Source organism: Pungitius pungitius, chromosome 18, assembly GCF_949316345.1.
Source record: "Pungitius pungitius chromosome 18, fPunPun2.1, whole genome shotgun sequence".
Classification (NCBI taxonomy): Eukaryota; Metazoa; Chordata; class Actinopteri; order Perciformes; family Gasterosteidae; genus Pungitius; species Pungitius pungitius.
The window spans coordinates 6119457-6145187 of record NC_084917.1 but is presented as its reverse complement, the minus strand read 5'-3'; the positions used below and the strand labels follow the sequence as shown (position 1 = coordinate 6145187).

The 25731-nt window shown below is 44.2% G+C and overlaps 1 protein-coding gene across 1 annotated transcript; it reads right to left on the bottom strand.

The window, feature by feature from the left end:
• Positions 1–3265: 3265 nt before the first annotated feature.
• On the bottom strand, positions 3266–25579 carry ass1 (argininosuccinate synthase 1). Its single transcript, XM_037485223.2, has 15 exons — positions 25441–25579; positions 24833–24964; positions 24141–24209; positions 23067–23255; positions 21686–21742; positions 21499–21573; positions 20843–20913; positions 20736–20766; positions 14033–14123; positions 10553–10637; positions 10109–10173; positions 7494–7625; positions 5986–6142; positions 3744–3809; positions 3266–3621 (listed from the first exon to the last, which is right to left on the bottom strand). Exons 1-15 carry the CDS (start codon positions 25513–25515, stop codon positions 3576–3578), a joined length of 1341 nt encoding a protein of 446 aa, XP_037341120.2. The 5' UTR covers positions 25516–25579; the 3' UTR covers positions 3266–3575.
• Positions 25580–25731: the final 152 nt, after the last annotated feature.

Genomic DNA, 25731 nt, shown 5'->3' with positions numbered 1-25731 from the left:
CAATACGTTAAGACTGAAAAAGCAAATAAAGAAAGAAGGAAAGTAATTCAACGAATAAAAGATGGAATGAAAGGAAAGAAGATCCAGTGATTTGATAAATTCCGTCAATGTAAAATATGTTGCAACTAGCAAATGTTTTACTTTTCTATCATTTTAAATAAAACGTAAAAATGTGGAGACTAACAAGATATACGTCTTCCTAGGCTCAGGTTACAAAAACCATAGTGGAGAAAAGGCACTTCTGCCTGTAATCGGTGGTAATTAACCCCCATGGTCATTGTTCTTGTCTCATTGTGTTTAAATGGGAGAGGTCAGTGAACACGGGGCCTTTTCCACACAGACAAGCTGAAAAACAGATTGAATGACCACAAAATATTCTGATCAATGAATGACATTCTGTGTGCTTTATTTCAGTTATAGCTTTTTTTCCCCCACAAAAGAATGAAAACCTGGCAATTCTGAAATCATTGATTTTTGCGTTTGTACTTAGTGGGTTGAGAAAGCTCCCTCATGCTTTCACTTTCACTATAAATGCAGGCTAATCACGCATAAACTGTTTAGATTTAAATTTAGTTCATAAGTACGAAATGTTACAAAAGACTGAAATCCTGTACCTCAGAAGTGTGTTTAAGACAGGGATTTGGAGGAAGAATAAGTGAGCTGAAAACAGAAAAATCAGTAATGATACATATTCACAAAAACAGTAGGAATCACTTTCATGTAGATCAACTCTTACCATTAATAATAACACATCACTTTGGCTGACCCCCTGGAAAAGGCCTGTGAATTATCCAGACCAAGATCCATGAAACAACATTTTTCATGTTGTCATTTAGAGGATATTTGGTAAACCAAATGAAGGACTTTATCTACTTGAGTTATGAAACCTTTGAAAACCCTGCATTCATTTATCTGGGGATTGACATCATAATGCAATTATCTGCAAATATAGCAATTCGTTTCCGCTGTCTTGTTAAAAAAAATGTCCCCAAACCGCTCTTCATCGAGTGTCTCTACTCTTGAATCATCCATTTCCAACAAGACCGCCCTCTTCATCGCCAGCGGCCCTCTTCACTTCACCTCAAGAGGTCACAGACCCCGGTCCTGAACAATAGCCCCCTTTGTACCCGTGCCGTTGGGAGAGTGACAAGGACTTGAAGGTTAGTCGACCTGGACTCCCGAGGAGACACGGTCGCACAGGAGTGCGTCCATTAGGGCTTCGGCCCTGTGACGTCGCCGACTTTCATGTTGCGCCATTGTTACACGGCTCTCCCCTGAGAGGTGGCTACAGAGTGGGTAATGAGGGGTAATTGGTACAGGGTCAAGGATGATTAATTCCCTTGGTCAGGTGTCAGCTAGTTTTCATACCTGGCTGGCTCGGTAGACGCGTTCGAGGGGGGGAGGGGGGGGTGAAATATGAGACGTGGCGGTAAGTGGATGCGTGTCCAGGCGCACATACACGCAGAGTCGGGATTGCTAATTAAAGAAGTCAGTGCGTCGATAAAACTGAACCCAGGGAGAACCTCCCTTACACACACACACACACACACACACAAAGAAAACAACATTTCTATTCCAAAATCAAAAACACACATATTGCACAAGAGCGCTTTCACAAGCGCAAAGATTCCTCGGGATCATATCTTTGCCAGAAACAAAAGTTGAAAGGTCACCTCAATCCCCCCTCCCCCCCCCCTCCTCCCCTCCAACCACTGAAGCCAGATTGAGATTGATAGCTGTCGCCATCCCTCCTACCTTCCATTCAGCTTGACTGACTAATCTGAATACCTCTCCATCCCTCCCTTCATTCTAACCGGGCAATTTTCAACACTGATTATCTTGCAACCTGTGAGTGCACGACAGTAAATGCAGGGGCTGGCTGGTAATTGACCAGGCAAAGACTGAGACGCCTGCCGTGTAATTGAGTAGGAGCTGAGGGGCTCTTGCGGGACTGAAAGGGTCTGAGGATCCCTCATTGCCCATTAGACCTGGCGGGGGGTCTCCTGTGTCTGTGCACTCCACCTTGAGGCCCACACAGTTTCCAGCACTTCTATGCCGGGCTGACTTCTTTCAGCGGTGCGGATTGCACAGAAACAGCTGCTGTGTCTTACCGACTGAGGGTAAAATGGGGCAAACTGTAGGGGGAAAAAAAAAAATCAATCATTTAACAATATACAAACTTCAAATCACACCTTCTCGGAAAATGTATTTGTTGATACACCAAACACCTCGTTGATTTAGACCAGGAAGGCTCCATTGTTGATGAACTAAGTGGGTGCTAACTACATCTTTAAAACTTTTTGTTAAGGCGGTTGACTTCTTTTAAGTGTTCAGACAAATCACTTAAATGATTGTGGCATTGATCTCTGAATAGGTGACGGTCAAGACGGAGCAGTGCAGTAAGTGAAAGGTTTCTCGTATTCTTCAAACCCCCTGCAAAGCAACTCATGGCTCTCGCAGTATGGAAATTAATAGGATTTAAAGTGCAAGTAACGTTGATCACTTGCTTGGGAAGAGTTCGATGGTAAGATCAATACCACTATCACGTCTGCACGGTGAACATGAAGCTAGCTTAGCATGAAGTGGAAGCAGCTAGCCAGACAGAATCTACCGAGCAGATAACCTGAAGGCGACCAATTTAATATTTTATTTAATTTCTAAAAAGTTGCGATTAAAAAAAAATAGAAAAATAACTGTTTTTTTTGTTGAATTTTGCTCTGCATCTAGTATTGTAAGGATTTTCTTGGTTGTCTGGGATAAAATATATATATATATTTTTTTAAATGTTATTAATATGGGCAACATGTCAGGATTATCCATTTGAAAAAACGTGGTTAGAATGAATGACATGACAATACGTCTCTCTGTGCCATAAACCTGGAGACCCCATGCAGAGCGGGGAGATATACTCAATTGGTTCAATTGGTTCTTTCCATCTCGCTGGTGTCATTTGAGCTTTACAAATGGCCTTCTGCTCCAGCGGCGAGCCACATTGTTGACATTCTCTTGTGTCCACCTAATGCTCCTCTACCGCTTATCTACATATGGTAAAAATAAAAAAAAGGTACGGCGTCCTCGCTGCCCTGAAATCGTCACGGGGCAGCGAGGAGAGTTAAACAGGCTGAAGCCGACAAATGGGGCTGTCTGCCAAAGACAGGAAAATTAATCACTAACGCATTCAGACTGTCAGGGGCTGATGTGCATCTCAACAGTGTTTGCATGGAGCATAAGACATTAGTAAAGCATTGAGGAGGCAAAAAAAACCCACAATTCACTTCATTTTTATTTCTGTCAAGGAATTCCCAGTTAGAATACTTGTGCTGAGCTACAGAGGCTAAGACTGATAAAATACTATGAAATACATACTTTTATAATGCCAACCCACATTTTTTTTAGATAGACCTTTCTCACTCTTCCACTTAAGAAAAGAGAACTAAATATAACTAACAGCAGACAACGGAGGCACACAGTTTAATAAGGCTGCTGCTATTGCTACTACTACTGATGCTACTGCTTAAGACACAATGGAGCGTTGAGGGAAGAAAGAAATTGGATTCACGGGACTGCGACAGTTACTACTTGTTATCGGAGAGACCCTGCAAGCGATGGTGTTCCCTCAACCTGGAGCACAAGAAGAACAAAGAACAAGGCGGGAGTTTAGAGAGAGAGAGAGAGAGAGAGAGACCCATTTCAAAGACAATTCTCAACCGTTGAGTTTGGAGTGATCGTAAAGGGACGCTAACCTGACAGCATTAATCCGGATGAATCCAGAGGCGTCACATGGGTCGTAGTCTCCCTGCACATCCATGCTGGAGCGAAAAGAATAAAAAAGGTAGGAGGCAGGTGAGGCAACAGGGAGCGATCTGTACATTTTTTCCGTTGGAAGGAAACCTAACTGAAGTGCGATCAAGAGCTGAAGGAAAAGGTTACAGGGTATTCTGCAGAAAAAACAATGATTGGAATGTTTGGCATCATTGCAGTAAACATAAGAGACATGGGGCCCCATCAACTACTGGGATAACTGGATCATTGATAATCTACTTTTTGTGAAATAATGTTTCCATCGATTTTCCCGCCGAATGCTCCTCTTTAGCATTGTTTGCGCCGAATGACTTGGAATCAATATCGCGGGAGGAAAAACACGCTCATGTACACAGGACCACAACAGACGCACAAAAAAAAACATTTTAAAACAATCCCATCATATCAACTGTGGGCTAAGTGACTAGAGGGCTTTCTAATCTGTTGTTTTTGTCTTCAAGTTCACCCGCTTCTTCTACAAAAAAAAACCCTAAATCCATAACTTGTGCCAGTGCTCGTTCAGGCTGTCATCTCGTCTTAGTGTGTGCGAGCGTCGCACAAAGTGCGTCTGTGTGCCGTGTAATTACAGCAGTTTCTACCTGCAGCGCTTAATACACTCCCTCGCCGAGTCCTCTCCTCCCTACAACACCCCCGACTGCCGGTGTACGGCTTGCGCGCTTTCTCCAAAAGCACTTAGCAAAAGAGGAAATTGCCAACAAATGATAGGATAAACACCATAAAAAAAAGAAAGGCCGACAACTAAATCATCAACTCTCAATACAAGGCTCCCTACCCGGCACCTGAACGCCATTATGAGCAAGTGGCTTTAGAGAACGTGTGTGTGTGTGTGTGTGTGTGTGTGTGTTTAAGCATGTGATATTTTGTGTATTCCTTTAAGAAACCCTGCAGTCTAATTGAGAGTGGAGCCAGTAGACGGCGAGGAGGGTGACATTTCTGACTCAGACGGGTGTGCGATGACCGGCTGTATTACCACTGTGTTAATGACGCCGTTTACTGTGGCCCGTGGAGCGCCAACAGGATGCCAGCGGGGCTTTCATGCCTAATCTGCCCTGTGTCTGTGTGTGTGTGTGTGTGTGTGTGTGTGTGTGTGATGTGTGCGATTGTGGCAGGTCGTCTTGTAGTGACGGAATAAGTGCGTGTGGGAGAAACTGCGGCTTCCAGGTGGATCACTGTCACGTACATGACATGCTATTATTAATAGAACAGAAGTTTGGTTGAGGCCCTGAAGAAAAATACATAATATTCATTTTGCAACCATTAACTTTCAAACATTAACTGTCCCCTATTGTTCTAATTTCTAAAAAATACATTTTTGATCAAGTTTAATGCTTCAAATGTGCTCAGATTATCACCTTTGATATTAAAATGAAATAAATTCCTGGATAAAAATAATAGATATTACCATTAGCACTGACTTTAAGTCTCTAGCTGGCACAGTGTTTGGCAAGTCTGTATCAGATTAGTACAGTGAAACCATTTTTATCTCCCTCTCTCACACAGGACAAACTATACCTTTAAACAATATTGTGACTTTATTAAATATTGTGGCTTTTTTCACTTTCCAAACCAGTTTAAAAAAAATAGAATGTCTGACTGTCGGACGTGTCTCGTGTCCCTCTTACTTAACTTAACTAGTGCGACACCCAGGTACTTTCTTCTTTAAAAGCCCGGCGAAATCCCTTCTCTCCTCTGGCCGAAAATGCCATTATCTCTGTGACTCTAGGGTGCTACTGGAGAGGCTCAAGTGGAGATGGAGAGGCATATGGAGGGGTTTTCACTTTGGTCAGCGCTGAGCCTGCCCAGAGGGCAACAAGGGTCAGCATCCTGAACAAACCCACTGTTGCCGCGGCTAAGAGGCCACTGGGGCGCGGTGGGATGGGAGGAGGGGAGGGGGGGGGGGGGGGGGTCGGGGTCGGGTCTGCCCTCCAGGAACCCAGCTCGACATTTCTCTGATGTCTTTGTGAGGCGGGGTCGGCTCAGTGCGTTGATGCGAAGGTCATAAGAGAACTTGGGCGAGCGGAGCATGTGGAGGAGCCGCACCGTGGCCCAGAGCAGCACAACACAGCCGTCGGGTCTGAACAAGCGCACACTTTGATTCAGACACACGGCTCCCTGTGTTCTGTAAGCACTCACACACACACACACGATTCTGTCCACGCTTACCTGACCAGCTCCTCGTTGTAAAGGGACTTGGGTGACTCTCGTCCAAGGATGTAGACCTGACCCTTGAAGACGGACAGCTGTACTTTGCCCTGCACATTCTCCTGGGACTTGGCTATGCAGTGACGCACAAAATCGCACTCCGGGCTGTACCAGAAACCTAGGTCCAGACAGGACAAAAGCAGCACATTAACAAGTATCTGTGTACAGGCTTGTTAAAAAAGACGTTTTTTTTATGAATGTTTATATGTATTCATATTTATTCTTACGAATAGAAAAAATAGAGACAAACAATAGATAGAGCGGGGAAGTGGAGAAATAGTAGCAGCGGGGGAAGCACAGCGGTGTGTGGGATGCCCACACTGTCCTCTTTCATGAGTTAAAGCTCTTCCTCTGCTGTGGTCTCATTTCTGTTCCAGGTGAAGTTCATACAATCCCTTTCTTTTGTCCCATTTTGTTGACCTGGCCCGTCAATCCCTGAGACAGATGGGCGAGGGAAGTGTCTGTGTATGTTCAGGGGTCAGACACGCCCCACTCAGCAGGGGTCCTCCTCTCATCAGCTGACCTCCACCTCGTCGTCTGGCCATGTTCAAAGACACAATACTTCCTTGTGTTCATTGCCTCTGGATCGGTGACAATAGCGCGCAGGTCCCAGTTTTATTTTTTTAATGCAATCCTCCAGTTAGCTCAGTCCATGTGTTTTTGTATGGAGGTTAATTTGGTAATTTGTAATATTAACGATGAATGCCTTGATCTTTTGTTCTAAAATTAATTTATTTACAGGTGTTCATTTACCACTTATAGATGTTTAGCTGTAGTTTCTTTCACTTGTCAAATACTCAGTTCTACAGCAGAATTGCTGCAAAATCCCTCATGCAAATATGTTTGGGAAAATCATGTCGTATTAATGCAAAGCAGATGCACGACAGGTGGATTGTTAACATAAACCCCACTGCCGGCCGTCTGTTATCTATCTGCAGAGTTTATTAATGATTTAAACCCACAATGAGTTTAATCTCTGCCCTGCTTTGCAAGGTAGCACCATTATGTGTATGTGTATGTGTGTGTGTGTGTGTGTGTGTGTGTGTGCGCGCTTCCCGTCACTGGAGGGTATAACTGAAGTGGCCTAGCAGTCAGTCTCTAATGGCACTGATCCTATTATGGGGATGAAGGTGCAGGGGGACTGGAGAGCGAGCAGAAGGGATGATTAAGACACCTGAGCCAAGAAAAGCTGACACACACACACACAGACAGACAGACACACGTCTTATATAAACTCCAAAGAGACGTTGAGCCTTCTCACGATTGTCTGAATAATACTAGATTTTTGAGGATGATCGGGTTTTTAGATAATGGGTCTTATAAATAAATAAATATATAGACAAATCTTGCTATCCCATTGTTATTTAGATTTTAAAATGTACTGCGCTCTAACACAAAAGGGAATGAAAGACAATACAAAGAACAGCATTAGCAATACTATCTAATAAAAATGGTGTATTGGGAGTTACCGTTGTAGACGAATTCGGAGAACTTGATACTCAGTCCCTGTTTGATCCGACGTACTTCTTTGTCCATGGTAAAGGTCTCAATGTCCAAATGGGCCTTCAACAGAATTGTGCCTCCCGGGGTTTCATATATACCTGATGGAAGGAAAATAAAATGAATAAGCCTCAGCGCCAAACACAACAGGCCCGTTATTTAATCGGAAAGAACAGACCCGCAAGTGGACCTACGCGCCTTTCGGCGGCACCCTGTATAATGTTGTCTCATATCTTGAAGAAAAACATCGAGATAGTGCACAACCTTTCCCTCCAATACATCACCCGAGTGTCACTCTCACCATAAAGAGGTCATTCGTATGAACATATACCGCAAGCCGCGTTTTCATCTGAACTGACGTTAGCCATCAGCCTTCTGACAGACAGGCCGTCGCGGCGCTCACTAAGACATGGATGAGCCTGTCCTGAGTAAATGACAGGGTAGGAGGCCCCTGGCAGCCCGCAGCCCGGACACAGGGCTCTGCATACCCTGCAATTTACCCCCTCTGGACAGGGAAGGAGGGTTGAGGGGAGAAAAGATGAGGTAGATGACAGGAGAAATGAAGCCATCACTCAAACGTCAGCTAAAACAAAAAAGGGATTGCTGGGTAAATGCTACCAGACACATTTGACAAGAGAAATGGGAGCTTTATCAGTGACAACCATTTCTGTGAGAGCTTGGAATTGTAAGTGTTGTTCCTGTATTTCAATGCAGGGTTCCTCACATCAGTCAGTTTGAAGGACAGTCACACATTTTAGCTGGGCTGCCAACAGGCCAAACCATATATTCCTCTACAACCAACACCAGGCGGCCAAAGTGGTGCTCAAACTCCAAAAACTCTTTACGGAGATTTTACAGATAAACACTTTAATCTCTTCCAATCCAGCGAGCAGTGGAGGTCCAATCTGTACGACCCTAAATACTCGCCGCACCGTTCCCCATCTGGAAATGGAAGAGAAGCACTTACTTTGTGCCGGCAGGCCCGAAAACGCAGCTTAGCAATGCTGCTAATTGTCTAATACCTCAAAAGGCTGCTACCTCAGCCTGAACGGCTAGTGGCTTCTTTTTTTTTGATGATCCAAGGCCACGGAGGGCATGTAGGGACATTTCCGCTAGTTCTACCAGATAAATAAGTTAAAACTGCCCTCCAACCCGTCTCGGCTTAAGTGCTCCGAAGGAGAGGCAGCTTATCAGAGAGGAGCAAACAATGAAACGCTATCTGGGTAAGCTCCAACAGTGGCAGTTTAGTTAAGCTTGAAGAGACAACACCCCCAGTGGTTTCTGAGGCTTTAATCTTTTATACCTTTACTGCAGGTATGCTAACCACGCTACGGGCCTGCAGGGGCGCAGGGTTGGGAATTCATTCTTCCTGAGCTTATCCCCCTTTAGGCAAATAGTTAGTCCAGCATAAACAGGCAACACATGTAAATAAGCACATAAATATCTTTAATGGGATAAAAAAAATCTTTTTTAAATTCCTCTGACTTTTTCATCAAAGCCACTTCCGACTGCTTTTGATCGGTGCACCTCAGCTTGCACCAGCCGCAGCGCGCAGGTCGGGAGCTTGAGGGCCCTTTGACAGGAGGGAAACGTTGGTCTGGCTGCTGAATGTCTTCCAGCACAGTGACAACGTTCTTGACAAACCGTTTCCATCCACCGCGCCTCCCTGACCCAACACAAATAAAGATGACCCAACACAAATGGGTATGACATGTGCCCATTCAATCCCTCCCATCATCTATTGTGCTAACGCGACTGCCCGTCCAGAGGATAGCAACATGCACACTTGATGGCAGTTATTCAACCACTCGGGACACCTTGTGCTCCACCTCTCCCTATTGCTCCCGTGATGGAAAAAGCGTTGATCTTTTGTTTAGTTGAGGGGAGAGAAAAGTGGGCTTCCCATTTTCCAATTTCTACCTGCCATGTTTCGCCACAGCTACAAGTCTGTCGGCCAGTCAATTTGCCAATCATAGCGCATACGGGGGAAAAAGAGCCTGTGTGTGTGTGTGTGTGTGTGTGTCATAAAAGGCCAGGACAGCTCACTGCCCTCGTATATTAGCTGTGGTAACACATGTAGAGACCTAACAAAAGGAGCTTTTCAAGTTGCCTGTTGATACCAAAGATACAAAAGAGACCAAAAACGTCCCCGTGCACACATGTGATTGACTGTGCATTTGTGTGCATCCGGTGAAGCGTGTGTTCTATAGGTTTGTGCAAGCATAAGAGAATGGAAATAACTTCAGTGTCTGAGACTCCAGGTGAACCTGAAGAAGTCATTTGCTTTGAGGAGAGTGTGCTTGGCATGCTGCTTTTATGGAAGGGGAACAGCGAGTGTGACAAAAAGCACTCATGTAAAATAACTGCAAATTGCATGAAAGCCCCGGACACTGAAAGGAAAGCTTTTGAATGGACCTTAAATTAAAATACCGAGACGTGTTCTCAAAGTGCAAATGTCTCCATCTCACTGAATTGGAAGTGTATTTCACTGGTTGTGGAAAACGAGGAGGCCTGTCAGACTAACAAAGAGAATAAACGTCACAACCGAGACAGATGAAGATAAATATGATTTTTAATTGCTTACCTCTGGATTTCATGCCAATGGAGCGGTTCTCTACAATGTCAATCCGGCCCACACCATGCTTTCCACTAAGAGAACGATAGGGACACATTTTAGTGAAAAGATGAAAAATGTGCCCCTGAAAAAAGGAAATTTAATCCATGCCATTGATTGAGAACTAGAAAAGTTACAATGACTAATGAGGCCGCAGCATTAAACAACAACAATGTAAATGCCTCGTGCTCAATATCATGTCAAGTTGATGCCGATTTCTCTAAACGAGAGAAAGATTTTTTTCCTTCAGGACAGCTCACTTTGAGCTTTTCATTGTTGCGGACAGCAGAGCGAGCGAAAGAGGCAACACTCTGGAGGGATCTGATCCCAGGCCAGCAGCGACCGACACACATCACTCCAGAGGTGGTGGACTTTAACCACCTCTGGAGTCACTTAGGAAAAATAAATGCTAACCCAATCTCGTTGAGGTACAAGAAGATTTCCAGGGGTGAGTCCTTGGATTGGCTTTCCTTAATATTTGTCACTTTTACAGGCACTCCTGAAGGGGGGGAAAAAAATGCTGTTCATCAATGACATCACACCCACTTACAAATGACATTAGAATAAAACCCCAGTTAGCTCATCATTGTGACCCACTGTCAATTATAAGAAATTTCATCACCTGGAATGATTGTTTACAAAGATTAAAAACACAATCTAGAAGAGCAATTTATTTTAAGTGATTCATAACCGTTTTGATGCACATCAATTAAGGACTGCGGTAAAGCTGCTTAAATAGTACCCTACACGTCAAACCCATAGCAACAAAATCAGAATACTTGCACCGCCATCGGTGTCATGGAATGCTTAAGGGAAAATGATTGTCCGTTACGTGATATCACTTTACCGGTACGTGGTTTGGTAGAAAACACCTTTCCATTTTTATACCAGTTACTCGGGCTGTTAAACCAGTGAACATTCCCGCCGCAAATATATGCATGAAGCATTACAAAAGCGACCATATGGCTGGATGACACAACACAGCAGGTTGCTTCGCACGTTATGAGAAAAAAAAAAAAAAGAGCAAAATCTAAAGGGTAGCACTTGTACTTGGAGGTGTGCTTTTTCCCCCCTCACTCAAGGTTTCCACCATGAGGTTGGCCGATGAATGTTTCAGATGGTCTTTGTTGTTGTCAAAGACATTATACACGTCTTTGAGAAAGCCCTTAAATACAAAGCTGTGATGTAAATGGTAATTTATTACTGGCACCTGTATTAAATGTTATGGTCTCATTTGCTTCCAGGACATATTGCTAATTGTCTGCAGGAAAAAGAGGCCCACGGAGCTTCAAACTAAACCTTTACAGTTAATTGGTAAATGGCTTTAAAAACAAATGAAAAATCATTACAAAAGACAGAAATTGCTAAAAAAAACAACAACAAAAAAAAAAACAGCAAATAGTTGATCAAATCTGCTGACAAGTGCTTGTTATCTCAGTAACTGAAATCAATAGTTGTCAGCTAAAAGTAAAAGCCATTACAAAAGGAGGCGGCGAGAAAAGGCTAATAAATTCAAAGGCCCTGCTCATTTGAAAGCATTGAAATTGTGGGCAGGCCTTTTCCTAATTCAATTACACGCGCAGCTTTGTTACCCAAACCCTCTTTACGCTGAGATTTCTTTGCGCCACTGAGTATTTGTGTGTTCATGCGCATGTGCAGGAGAAAAAAACGAGAAAAAAAAACCCCACTTGCAGATTCATCATCACCCATCATCCTATGTCTAACTTATTTTTCTTTTTTTTATTTAAACACCCACGCTTGCTCAACACACTTCCTCTCCAAAGCCACTTAAGACCAAGTACACATCAATCACTGTCATGGACCTGCTTATTCGTGGCCTTCAGTAAGCAACACGGGCCAAAGGTGGCAGTGAGAAGAAGAAGAAGAAGAAGAAAAAAAAACACAGGCGTGTGGAAGGGAATATAACAAACACAAGAGGATCTGAGGGAAAGATCTGCTGATCTTCTCTCACAGGAACGACACGTGAAGGACTTGACAAATTTTATCAGACAAGGGCTTTGTTGACGGCCCATTCTCGTATCGCCGGAATCGTGGCGGCTCCCATGGAAGGAGAGAAAGTACCTCCCGGCGCAGGAGAGGGCAGCATGGACGGTGCATTATCGAAACGCACCCCCTCCCCCGATACCTAATAATTAGATTAAAAGTTCAAATAAATTAAGTGTCTGAACGTGGGAGTGTAGGGGCCGGCCTTTCGTCCCGTCCCTGCGCTCTCTCTCTCTCTCTCCCTGTTTTTTTTTTTCTTCCTCGCACTCTCCATCATGCGGGTTCCATCATTCACTGAGGGGGCTTTTTCTCACCGTGATCCTTTTCTTCAGTTTTTTTTTTTTTTTTTTTGCAGCCTAACAGTGCAGACAATGGAAGCACAGACACAGTTGTAGGAAAAATTACTGCTTTACATTTTTCCACTCTGTCTCCTTTTCCTCTCCACTTTCTTTGTCATGAAAGGAGGGAGGGATGACTTTTTTTTTTTCCTTTAAAAAAAATAATAATCGAGAAATGGAGTGTTTGACGGGGGAAAAGGTTGCTGTCGTTAAATATTCTTTTTTAATCAGTGAGAAAACTTTGGGGAGAAAGGCAGGGATGAAAAAGGTGGGAGGGGGAATGAAATGAAACATTCTTTTGCTGATCTTGTGCTCAGAGGGAGGAGTAGGCTCGGCCCTTTGTGTGAACAACTAAAACAGCTTTTGTCATAGGGTGCTCAATAAAAGGCACAGAGAATATGTGTGAAAACGGAGCACAGGCCTGCAAAGAACCCGCGAAACCAGACCAGGCTTTTTACCACTGCGCCGCTGTCTCACAAAAGCATTCTCAACTCCAGATGAACTGACAGCAACCTACTCGTTGTATGAAACCTTTTCTTTGGGGGGGGGGGGGGGGGGGGGGGGGGGGGGGGGGAACTGGTAACACTTTACCAGTCCCCCCAAAAGAAAATGTTCCGGACGCCATTTGAGCGCGGGTGGATTTTGAATACCGAGTGGCATTTTCATTTTCATTTTCAATGGTCACACACACACACACACACACACACACACACACACACACACACACACACACACACACATTCCCACCAAACCTTCGGACCAGCCATCTGAACACCCCTTATATTACCTCATAAAGCTGCCCATCAAGCCCCGCGTGATCAGAGGACCTAGTGTCCCTGAGCCGATTGATGTCGGAGCTGTGGAGCTTCCTCTGGTGACCAGGGATGAAGGGACATCTGTGCCGGTTGCCCCCAGGCCGGGATGTTTCTCGCCATATTCTCTTTACGCAAACATGTGACACTTTCCACCATTCAGCTCGCCCCTCGTGGCAATATGTCTAATGAGCGGTTTCTCTGGCCCCTCAGGGCTTGGTGTATTAGCTGGACTTAAAACTTCCGGGCCCGTGTGCGGCCCCCAGGCCAAACACGGCAGCTTTGGACCCGCTAATGCTGCGAGGGGTTAAGGATAAGTCTGGGTGGTCGGAAATGGTGATAAACTGCAACCGGTTCAGCGAGAGAGCTGTAGCCCTGCGGTGATAACCATCAGTGTTAAGTAACGGGCTCAGAACAGATACTTCATTATGCCTCGTGTGCAGTGTGTGTGCGCGAATGACTACATTATATATATATATATATATATATATATATATATATATTTCAGAACAAAAAAAACATCAATTTCCATTAACCTTTTGTACTGGATCCATTTTTTAAATCTGTTTTCCAATCCATTTTCTTGTCTCATCTAAACCCTGAATTCAAATTATTATATATACAAAGTGGATGAGCTTCAATTGAATTTCCATTGAATCAAATCTTCTTCTTTCATAATGTATATTGGTTCGAAACCTAGACAGAGAACTCATAAAAGGACACATGTATCCGGCACAAACCGTTTCCGAACTCTATCTCCAGGACATCGGGGGTGTCGGGAGCATCTTCCGGGTTCTTGGTCATCAGGTACAGGTCAGCCGGACCGCGGCTCTGGAAAACACACAAAAACCACACACACACACTAAACCCACTTTATTTCACAGACTTGTATTCGCTCTGATGAGGAGCCAGGACCTTGTGAGACCTCGTCAAACAACAGCACTGCAGTAAGGTGGACTATTGAATGAGGCAATGATGGACAACTCGAGACATAGCGGGAGAAGAAAAGAAAGGATGATGCGTGAAAAAAGGGAGAAACCTGAAAACACCATCAGGAGTCAACCAAGGACAAAAAAAAATAAATCAATGTTCCATTTTCCTCCTCTATTTGGTTTCATTTTCCCTGCATGGCACTTCACCGCAGGGAACGTGGGGAAAAGTGTGTTGCAGCGACAAGGAGCCACATATAGTGGGAAGAAAGAAAAGAAATGACTCACATCCTCAAAAACAGTGAACACTTGACGAGCCGAACAACACCTGATAGTATGTCCGAACCTATTGGAGCAACGGCGTGTCCTTGATAAACATTCTGCTCATCTGTCAGATCTGCCACATGTGCATAAAGTTCTGCCCCAGCCGACTTCACTTTGTCCAATCTACCCGTTTGGAATTTGTGAGCGACATTTCCTCCCCATTTCATTTTCAAAATGAAGAATTTTGCTTAAAAAAAACGGAGGCATCGCACGACAAAGCCTCGCAGTCCACACCCACCGAAGTTGTCCAGGGTGACAGATGTTTGTCATTTCTTTCCAGATGGGGAGAGCCGGGAACGATTTTTCACTAAGTCACGGCTGGGACCCAAAAGAGCGTGGCGGCCCGACGTGTCCGCCCAGCGATGTGGCCCTACAACAATTACACAGCATTTAGGACAGGACGGTGGCCAATGTCCCCTGAGCTGAGACAAATTGCAGGGGGGGGGTAGGGGGGGACTACGCAAAATAACTACTGGGTGCATTTAAATGGAAAGCTTTACCAGACACTAAATCATTGTGCAATAACTAATCGGCATCCGCTTGTCGCCTGTCAGCGAAGAGACGAGGAGCAACGCAATCACTTTCTTTCCTTTTAACTAAACACCAAAATTGACTGGCAAGGCACCCGTCTTCCACTCCTTTTATTTTCTGCCTCAGTGCCCTGAAAGATGCCAAATGAGAGCGAGCAGGAGAGGGGTGAAATCACTACCCTAAAAGGCCCATTGATGCGTACGCTTTGAGGGGGGAAAAGACGGATTCAATTTGAAATACTGCGGAATTCAAAAGTCTATGGATCTTGTGGTAGGGCTGGGTTTTTTTAAATCTTCAAAGAAAATAGAATCACGTAATTTAGCCACTCTTGATTTATATTGCACTTTTTTTTTTAAAGGGGAAAACTTTACATTTGGAATGTGATTATTTAAAACAAGCAACTCCACAATAACTTCCTAGGCAAACAAATTGAAGAGAATCTTTATGTTTTACAATTTCCCTTTCACTGTGGAAGTTGAAATGAACTTTCAAAAAACACCCTTTTGGGAAAAAAAAAGACATACAAATGCATGCATCTGGTTGAGCGAAGGCTTGGAAACTCGTGCTTACTCGAACCGTGAGAGCTTAAACTTACTATTGGCCCCGATTAAATTGAAAGAAATAAAAAAGGGAAAAAGGAAGGGGAATAGGCTTGTTTCCAGTGAGCCAGAGATCAATGCATTTCAATTCAAACCCCCTGCAGGTGGACCTGTCCCAAAGCCATGCCCCTGAAAGAGTGGAAAAGGTAGAGGGAGAGAGGGTGGGGGCCGGCGGTATTGGTGGGAAATGGGGCATGAAGCTCACCATCATGTAGCACAGAGCAGCTCCTTTGGCAGTCTTTACTTCTGCCATATTGTTGTGCTAAACGTGGGCCGTGCAGCACACAAGGCGGCTGTGGATGAATTTAAAGCAAGTAAATTTCTATCTTTCCACATATTAGTTGCCTCATTGGTTTTCAATCGAAGCCCAAAGAGGCAGAGGTGGAGGGAGAGGGGCACGAAAAAGGAGGGGAGGGAGAGAGAAGAGGACGCTAAAAAACATCTTTGGCGCAATGGGTCGGAAATGACGCTTAAATCACCACGTTTCAAGGCCCGTTCTTCTCTTTAAAATGCAAACATGGCAAATTGAGACAAGAATAAAAACAGTCTACACATGCTTTGCTGAGGAGATATCTTCTGTTTAGGGTTTAGAGCCTCAGCTGAATCGCGTGGAGGAAAAGGCTCTAGTGACGGTGGGATGGACACAGGGAGCCACCGGTCTGGGGGGGGGGGGGTGACGGGGGGGCAGCTAAGGCACAAGACAAACGCTGACCTCTCTGCTTCAAGGCACACATACACCGACAGGCCCCCTTCCTTCCCCTGCGGGCGGTCTTCGGCCCCGTCCTTCTTTCCAGCCAGCCATGCGACCAGCAGAAAAACAAGTTCTCATTTCCTCTGTAGGTGAGCGGAGGCCTGGCGTCACGCTCCTTTACTCCTGGTCAACGCGAGCGCAACCCCGATCAAAGGGCGCAGCGGGCTCGAGGAGGCTCACTGACACGGGCTATAATTAAGACAGAGGTGATGTTTTAATGACTCGGGACGAGTGTCGGGCGGCCTCAGGCCGGGCCGCTCATGTGTGGAGAGAGGAAGTGGTGGGCCAGCGCCGGGAGGGAGAATTCTATTAATTGGTGTATTGATGAACAGATCTGATTAGTGTAACGTAAGGGATGTAGCATACTAAATAAACACTGAACTACAGCTGGAGGATATGCTTTAAATCTTCTGTTCTAAGTCCTATGTCCTACCCTGGAGACATTGGAGAGATGTGACATAATCCAACAGTTACAACCAAACCACAGTTTGTGTAGGAGCATGATTTACTCAGTTAAACATCAACCACTAGCTCAATGCAGTCAACAGGTCACTCCGAATATTAAATGTGACCCCACACGTCTTCACGTGGGTTAAGATGCTGCCAGATGGAGGTGAGTTAAAAAAAAAAAAAAAATTTAATTTAAAAAAGGGGGCCATTGTGCTGCATGTGAGGTGGTTTGGGGTTATCGGGAAGGATACCGTGTTAATCACGGAGTAATCTGATCTCTGCGGACTCTTATCTACGGGAGAACATATGAGCGACCATTCGGACATTTCCTAATCTGACTTTGTTGAGCAGAGAGGGGCTTTTGTATCACATGTGGGGGCGTCGTGGGGTTTGAATAGTTGAGGTCCGCCCTGAGCCTCTAGGGCTGTAACTGGAGGAGAGAGAGAGCCCGATACAGAGGGGAGATACCAAGAACAAGATGACCTCTTTAGGATTGACCTGCTCGAGGTCGAGTAAAATCGGTCATCTTGGTTTGAGCATTTTAGTTGGAAATTCATTGTGTTGTTGTGAAACTTATTTCTTGTCATCTCCTATTGGCATTAACGTCCTGCTTTAAAATACATTTAGATGAATATTTAGCCTGAGGATTACGTTTAGTGATTGTGTGGTTGGGATTGTTTACTCTGACCCTCATTAACAAACACACTTTGTAAAAGGAACAATTGCCAAAAGGGGGCAGAGGTTGTGGCTACTGAAAACTATTCAATAATAACAGCCTGTTCAAAAGGACAATACATAATTTTGTGCCCCGGGTAATATATTCAAATCCTTTTACCACTGTGGACCCATGCACCATAAATATTTCATTGTATTTAATGCCATTAATCGATTCAATATTGGGGTAAATGGTCCAAAACAAAAAAAACCTGAATGAATCAGTTACACAATACGGCCATCACACATGGCCGTGCTATTGAGCCCGTTTGCCTCATTCTCTTCTCAAACATTTCTCCACAGGACGACCAATAAAGAGGCAGCGGAGAGGGGTGGGAAAGGGACAGAGAAAGAAGAGCGAGAGAGATAGAGGTCTGTGGGTTACAGTGGCCCGGCCCCTGCATCTCCGCTGCGGCAGCGCGGGACCCCCTCGCCTCCATGTGACACCCCGTCCATTGGGGACTCATCTGTCTGGTGCGCCGCCTTTGTACTTTACTGTTACTGGTGACATTTTGGTGTCACGGTGTCACGCTGAAATGGCTCCCCTCCCACGTCGCAGCCTGCGGCGCCGCAACCAGTGGAACAATGAGGGCCCGAGGAGTTGGGGCTGGAACTCAGGAGGCCCCAGCTGGGGCGCAACGCCCTCACCCACCAACCCCCCCCACCCCCCTCCCTCCCTCCCTCCCTCCGGCTCCCATGAAATCGGGAATTAGTCGAAGCGTTGCTGACGACAAGTCAGTGTCTGTGTGTCCCGGGCTCTTCCCAGGGCCCGGCGGAGACCCGGGGTGAGGAGAGACACAGGCACAGACACAGCAACCGAAGGGATGGGAGATTCGGGGGTCACCGGGGGGCAACCTGTGCGTACTGCTTTGACCCCCGACCCCCAGCAGAGATCAAACTCTATCTCACCCATGGACATGTGGGAGAGCGAGTGGTGTTGGTCTCAGATGGTGCTGGCATGGGTCAGCAGAAGGGACATTTCTACTGTCACTGCAAGCGAAGGAGGCGCTTTAATAGTAGAAAAGCCCTTTTGGGCAGACAAATGTGTCATTGTGTCTATGGTTCTGTTTGTTTTAGCACTGGAGGGATCATGATGACCTATAGAGGAGTTGTACAATATATTTAGAAGATCTAATCTCAGGAGAACAGTGTCTATCAAGACTTTTTATCTTATGTCTCCAGTTCAATATTTACAGTTCAACATAAAAGGGTTGAACATAAAAATGAAAAGTCAGTGAACATGCATTTGTGTGAAATAACGTGACTCTTGGTTTTCAACGTGCTCATTCATAACAACGTTGACTGTTTATGCAAATGCATTCCTAAAATCGCCATAGGTTTGTTAGTTTTATTAATATAGCAGCACATTACACTCCAAAAAAGGTAGAAAGTGCCAACTCTATGGAAGTAAATCTGTGTCATCGGGGGTTGAAATAAAAAGTTGATTGAATTTCTAGCACTGAATATTTATGCATTGAAATTGTATACCTGAATGTTATTCAACATTAAAACACCACAAAAAAATTCAACCTAAAAAAAAAAATGTTGAAATATTCTAAATGGAGGCTACAATTTTCAACCCAAAAAAATTCAACCTTGAGACACCAACATCCGGGACACTAAGGAAGAGCAATAGATTCTAGATTCAAGATCAGGAGCGTGCGTCAAGCGAAAGGAGCGAGCACCCAAAACACCTTGGGCTTCGGATTTTATCCATGTCCCATAATAACGGGGCATTAACTCTTCTTCATGCCATTAGTGTGGTTTGTGTCTGTAAGATTCCGTAATGGACAGCTGACATTTGTACATTAACAGACTGTATTGGACATGAACTAAGCGGAAGTTAAACGAGAGCGTACAGCCGCTCACAAAACGCCTCTTCTTCTAGTTGTGAATTTATTTAATGATGCTGAGATCCTTCAACAAGCTGTTAGCAGTGATTGGCGGAGTTTTGAAAACCAGGAACGCGCTTGAAGAGGCACATGAGCTGCTGTATCGTAGTGGGGGCGGGGGGGGGGGGGGGGGGGGGGCTTTAACGGAGCGTGCAGACGCATAAACCCGACAGGACATGCAGGAATAACCGCAGTAGCGCCGGTGGAAGGATCCTTCTTCTGAGCGGCACAAGCCGATCTCAGTTGGGTGTTAAGGGGCATTCAAAGTCCACGTAACGTTAAATGAGTCTTCATGGCCATGGGTAAACTTTATTGAGGATCTGGCACAACACAGCGACCTGCATGTAGCGTCATACATACAGGGATGTACGTCTTAATGCGAGGCTTTAGAATTGATCTCAAAGGGATCCTGTATATGCTCATGAAGTCTGAAACGAGAACCCATTTTTCAGTGACGGTGTTACGTGCCTACTGGTTTTTGAACCTACTGGTTTGGCTACGGGTGCGTGTTTGTTTTCCCCCGACAGGCAGGTGTTGTCTGCCTCCGTCACTTGAGTCGTCACACATTTGCAAACATATTATGCTGAAAATGTTCAAAAATGCATCCCATATCCATTGCAGCGATTACGATTTTATAAGTGAGCACTACGTCACTGCCACGTATGAAGTAATACACAAAAGAACATTTATTAAAAGTCCGCCACAACCGGGATTCGAACCGTGTCGCGCAAAATAAAGTTGTGCCACAAAGCAGCTGCGCTACACACTCGGCCAGCCAAGCTTATGGGATTCTGATTTATTTGTGTAGTTGTAATAGAGTTTTATATCGTCAGTGGTGAGCAAACGTTTTGGTTCAGGGTGAACATTATATGTTCTTTTATGTATTTCTTCATACGTTGCCACACTGATGGCATGAAGAAGAGTTAAAGCCCCGTTATTATGGGACATGGATACAATCCAAAGCCGAAGGTGTTTTGGGTGCTCGCTCCTTTCGCTTGACGCACGCTCCTGATCTTGAATCTAGAATCTATTGCTCTTCCTTAGTGTCCCGGATGTTGGTGTCTCAAGGTTGAATTTTTTTGGGTTGAATATTGTAGTGCTAGAAATTCAATCAACTTTTTATTTCAACCCCCGATGACACAGATTTACTTCCATACAACTCAAAGACAAAAATACTATAAATAAATAAATGAATAACTATGAATGGAAATTATATTTGGCCTGGAATTGGTAGACATCTGAACTGGTCCTACCTTGGGATTTTCCAAGATGCCGGACTCGTAACTGTAACAAAATAAAGAAAATGACGAATGATGAAATTAAGAAGCTCAAGAATGTGCATCACTGGGGTCCCACCCACCTTATGTGCATGAGGTTGGCGTCCATGCTCCAGGGGGCCTTCGGAGTGACCGGCACTGGGATGCCACGTTTCTACAATTTGACAGAGCGAGATGTTATTATGCTGTTATGTTACAGCCGTAACCAAAATGCCCCATGATCCAAGGAAAAGTCAACAGTTCAGTGTTCTAGAGGCCAGCGAGAGCGCTGCGATCCTTAAAACATGACCACCCTCTAGTGGAATAAACTACTCAAAACCAATGAAACCGTATGAGCAAACCCATAACTGTGTGTTGTCTAAATAGCATATCTCAGAGAATGTAATGTTAACAGTAAAAATCATCATCAGGGTCAAATTAGATGATGCAAAAGTAGGGATGTAATATTCATGTTTCTTGTAATATTCATGTTTCTTCTTTTATGTGTCTTTCACTAAACATGTGAAATCAATACACACAGTGATTATTATACGACTATTTTTTCAAAACACCTAAATAACACATTATTGATCTCAGGCCAGATGCAGACTCAAAATAATGAAGCAAAGTAAAAACAGACAAACCAAATACTGAATTACTGATTCACAGATATATTAATAATAAAACTAATCTTAATATGGCAGCCCTAAACGGCACCGAATTAAACTCTGCTTGTTAAGTCACATTTTGACAAAGTCACCTGTGCATATTCCATCAGGTCCTTTCTCCCCTGGAAGCGGTTGTAGAATTCAGGGATCCTCCACGGTGCAATGATCTGACCAGCAGCAACACAGAGAGGGGGAATCAGCCGGGCTGCTGCAGCACCACCGTCATCATCATTTTCACAGATGCCATAACCTCCTTTCAGTAAAAAACATTTAACTTACTTTAACTTCCGGGTAAAGGGCGTAGCACGTGAGCTCAAAGCGTATCTGGTCGTTGCCCTGAGAAACGCAGAAAGAGGTCGGCAGTGTTGAACTCTAAATGTCTTTAACATATCATAGAATACAAAGACCACCACAAGAAAACACTCAAAGTAATTATTTAAATTGTTGCAGATTACCTTTTATGTCACTCTGCTAATTGATCAATTGCCAAACAATTCAGAGCTAGTGTGCAGTGGTGGTTCAGCGGATTGAGGTTTGACATTTGTTGAGATCAAATCCTGCATGTGTTTTCATTTCATTCTCTTTCATTAATTGCTTTTTAAGGGGATGAATTATAAAATCTAAAAAGGGAAGCAAAGTGCACTGAGGTTTAGTTTGCAACTATGATGTGGTATCTGTCTCCATCTACAGGAAAACTGTGGATACTCTGTATTCCACTGACAACTGAAGTGAAAAATATCTGTAAAGGCATTGAATTAAAAAGAGGCCGTTGAAATGGAGAGAGCTGTGCTGATTCACAGCTCATTAGGAGCGTAAACATGCCATGACAGTAATGAATTATCAGAACCGACTTGGCACGGGGAAAAAGATGCATGGAACAAAGTACCTGTCCAATAACTGAGATGACAATGTTAAAGGCTTCCAGATAAAGCATGAAAACCAGCCCAAAAACTAACATTGTTCCCCCTCTGTGGACTCTTACTATTTAGAAAACGATTGACCAGGCACCTAAACCCAAGAATAACATATTTGGATTTGCCTTTGACCCGCAGTGACTCGTTTCTTTTAGCCGACAGTTCAGTCAAAGGAAAAGTGCAGCCGATGCCGACGATGTCAGTCTCAGATTTGCAGGAAACATTTGATTTATTTTGAATAAATATATAACAAAAATAAATGGTTGTTGCTGAATGGAGGAGCTTCGGCTCTGAGAAGTGCAGATTGTGTAGTTGCTCTTTGGTCAAAAAAAAAAAAAAGAAGTTAATGTTCAACCCTCCAAAACTGGCCTCAATCGTACAGTCCAAACTATGGACAGTGACCCGATGAGTTTGCATTTAGAAATGACTCAGAGACACATGGAAAGTTATCAATGTTGAGGGTTCAAATCCAGTGTTAGAAAGTGGTCCTACGTTGTGTATCTTCCCCCACATCCCCTCTCTTCGGTCCCGGCTGTAGTATTAAATTTTTTTTTTTAAATGCTGAAATCTGAATAGGAATTTGAACACTGGACACTCTTGATTTGGCCCTTTACCAATTGAAGAATTGCTGGAATGTTTCAGCACTCCAACATTGAAATGAAAATATTCTAATAAATAGATTTCGGGGATTCAGTCACATGGGCAGATTTGCGGGGTCTCCTCTTACGGACCAGTCTCAGGTTTACCTTCCCTGTGGCACCGTGGGAGACAAACTGGGCGCCCTCCTTGCGAGCGATCTCGACTTGCCGCCGGCCGATGCAGGGCCGCGCTACAGCGGTGCCCAGCAGGTACCGGTCCTCATAGACGGCGTTGGCCTGGACTGCGGGCCAGATGAAGTCCTCCACAAACTCTGAACGCAGGTCTTCAATGAAAACCTACGCGAGAACGTACGTCACAAGACGGGACAGGGTTTAGTGTTCAAGTCCTTCATTTCTGGGTGAGTTATCCCAGTTAAGAGCTTTGTCTTACATGCTGCAAGTATGTTATGTGTAGGATATCAAAAGAAAAATGGACAACCAGGTTCGTAAATTAATTATAAAAAAGATGCATTTAGTGTACACCAAAAAACAACCATGACTCTGGAGATATGTATTCAATAAAGTAATGGGAATGTTATAAAAACACTCTAATTTTGAAACTGTAATCGAATAGAACAATACCAATGTACAGTTATGATTGTATTTAATGTAATCTACCGAAATGCATTCATGTAATACTTGAGAATGCCACAGCTGATATTGACTGAGAGGCCTTCGAAATCCGAGCTACATTGATCTCACCAGGAGACCACTCCCAGGGTCTTTCACACCTTTACTGATCGGTATAAATACTGTTCTGGATGGTCTAGGGATGGTCGTGAGACTGTCCTGTGGCCTGTTGGTTGCGGAGACCAGCGGCTCCTCAGCGGAGATGTTCTTTTTAGCACCTTTTCCTTTATTAAATACTTTTCATTTTAACTGTTCATTTCGAGGTGTCTCCCGTACGTCTGGTGTTTCTTCGTTTTTTGAACAGAACAGATGTGAATGAAGAAAACCTCACAATAAAGCAGCTAACGATTCCCATTCGTCACTGAATGCTTCGACATGGAGGCGGAGACCTTTTGGTCATTGTTTTTGCATGTTCAGGCCCTTTGATAAAATACTTCTTCATTGATGCAACCAGATGCTTGGGGCAAGCTCCAAGATCCGTTAGGTAGATTTTTCTCCGTTCTATATATACCAAAATAGTATAATCATCGTTGAATTCTTCTGAACTCTTACCTTCTTTGCGCCGAGATCTACTGCCTTTTTATGGGCAGCGTCAAAATCTTCCTCCTGTCCGATGTTGGCCTATTAAGACACACCAGATTTAGTCAAATCAAAGCAAATAAAATAAACATTTTCACAAATACTGAAACTGCCGTTCAGAGTTCCTGTGCAATAACATACCATATAACAAGCCATCTATGTACAAACATGCCCGCTCGTGATTGTGCAAGTGTTAAGCAATCGACTGTAAACGTGTAGAAGCGACAGCATGGTGTAATCAGACACACTGAATTATGAATGGATCAGTGACTGATATTTTTTTCTTCTACCCCCATTGAAAGGAGATTTGGAGGGCCGGGCCTCACTTGTCACAGTCAGTGAGCTACAGACAATCAAACCCCCCCCCCCCCCCCCCCCCATCAAACCACAAAGCCTCTGAATGAAAAGTCGGACGTCACGAAAATCTGCCTGCTCTGCACTTCCTAACAGGCCCCCAAGGCAAAAAGCACTCCACCTAGAATTGCACGGACAGTTTGAATCTGGGTAGTCCGAGAGTTAACTGGTCTGACAGGTTGCATGAACTACCTAAAAAGTGCTCATATGACAGTTTGTGTCAGCTGCTTGAAAACATTACATAAATGAACAGCTGTTTGGAAGCACAAACGGAGACACTTGTTTCACTGTGCGGTTCCCCCGAACCTTACCAAGAAGGCGATGACGTCGTAGCCCTGTTCCTTCAGCCAGACCAGAATACAGGACGTGTCCAGTCCCCCGCTGTAAGCCAGAACCACTGTACCTTTAGACATGATGAGGCCTGGAGTCAACAGGTGGAGAAGCTGTGGCAAAGAAGAAAGGACACAACAGGAAGCCCATTTTTATTTTAAGTCACTGGCCTTCAAAGCATTCTTGATGTATAACCGGAGTGTACTAATAATTAGGAGCTCTTAGAACTATGAACATTTGACTATGTAAGTAGGATTTTTCACATGAATTGCTCATTGGACCAAAAGAAGAACAAATGCATTATGAAAAAAACATCATGTACAACACCACAGGGGTTCACCTCATAAATTATTTGGGTGTCATCTACCATCCTCTGCCTGTCAACAAATGTTTTTTTCATACGTGGTCAACAGGGGTTCGACATTTCTGATGAGCTCAGGTCGCATCACTAGTTACATGAGCTAAAACATTTCACATCGTGTCGCAGCAGCTGGTGACCACGGACGCCATTTAAAATCAAGCCAGGGAAAAAAAGCATCATATCGAAATAAATAAATAAAATAAAAACAAGAGGGTGGCTTGTACTTACCAAAGAGTGATTGATGTGAGATGGGGAGGCGGTTTTTCGCTGTCTGGCGGACTGAAAGAGCATGGCGTGTTTCATTTACAGATTGCTTCGTTCTGATTGGTCCCATTCACATTGCATCATGCAGAGGAGCATTGTGGGAAATGAAGGATGCAGAGTCGTGAGTTGCATCCACGACGCTGTGTGAAGTCGACTGAAGAATTGCAGGAAAAAGGACCTAAGTGATGAATGTGTTGATTATTATTGCCGAAATCTATATACGTTTAAAAAAAGTTTTATTTTTGTGAAATAAAG

Coding starts and splice junctions, on each gene's coding strand:
- ass1 (XM_037485223.2), bottom strand. CDS start 25,515: ATGAAACACGCCATGCTCTTTCAGTCCGCCAGACAGCGAAAAACCGCC. Junction 24,210..24,832: donor ACGACGTCATCGCCTTCTTG/GTAAGGTTCGGG, acceptor GTGTCTTAATAG/GCCAACATCGGACAGGAGGA. Junction 3,810..5,985: donor TACAACGAGGAGCTGGTCAG/GTAAGCGTGGAC, acceptor TTTTCGCTCCAG/CATGGATGTGCAGGGAGACT.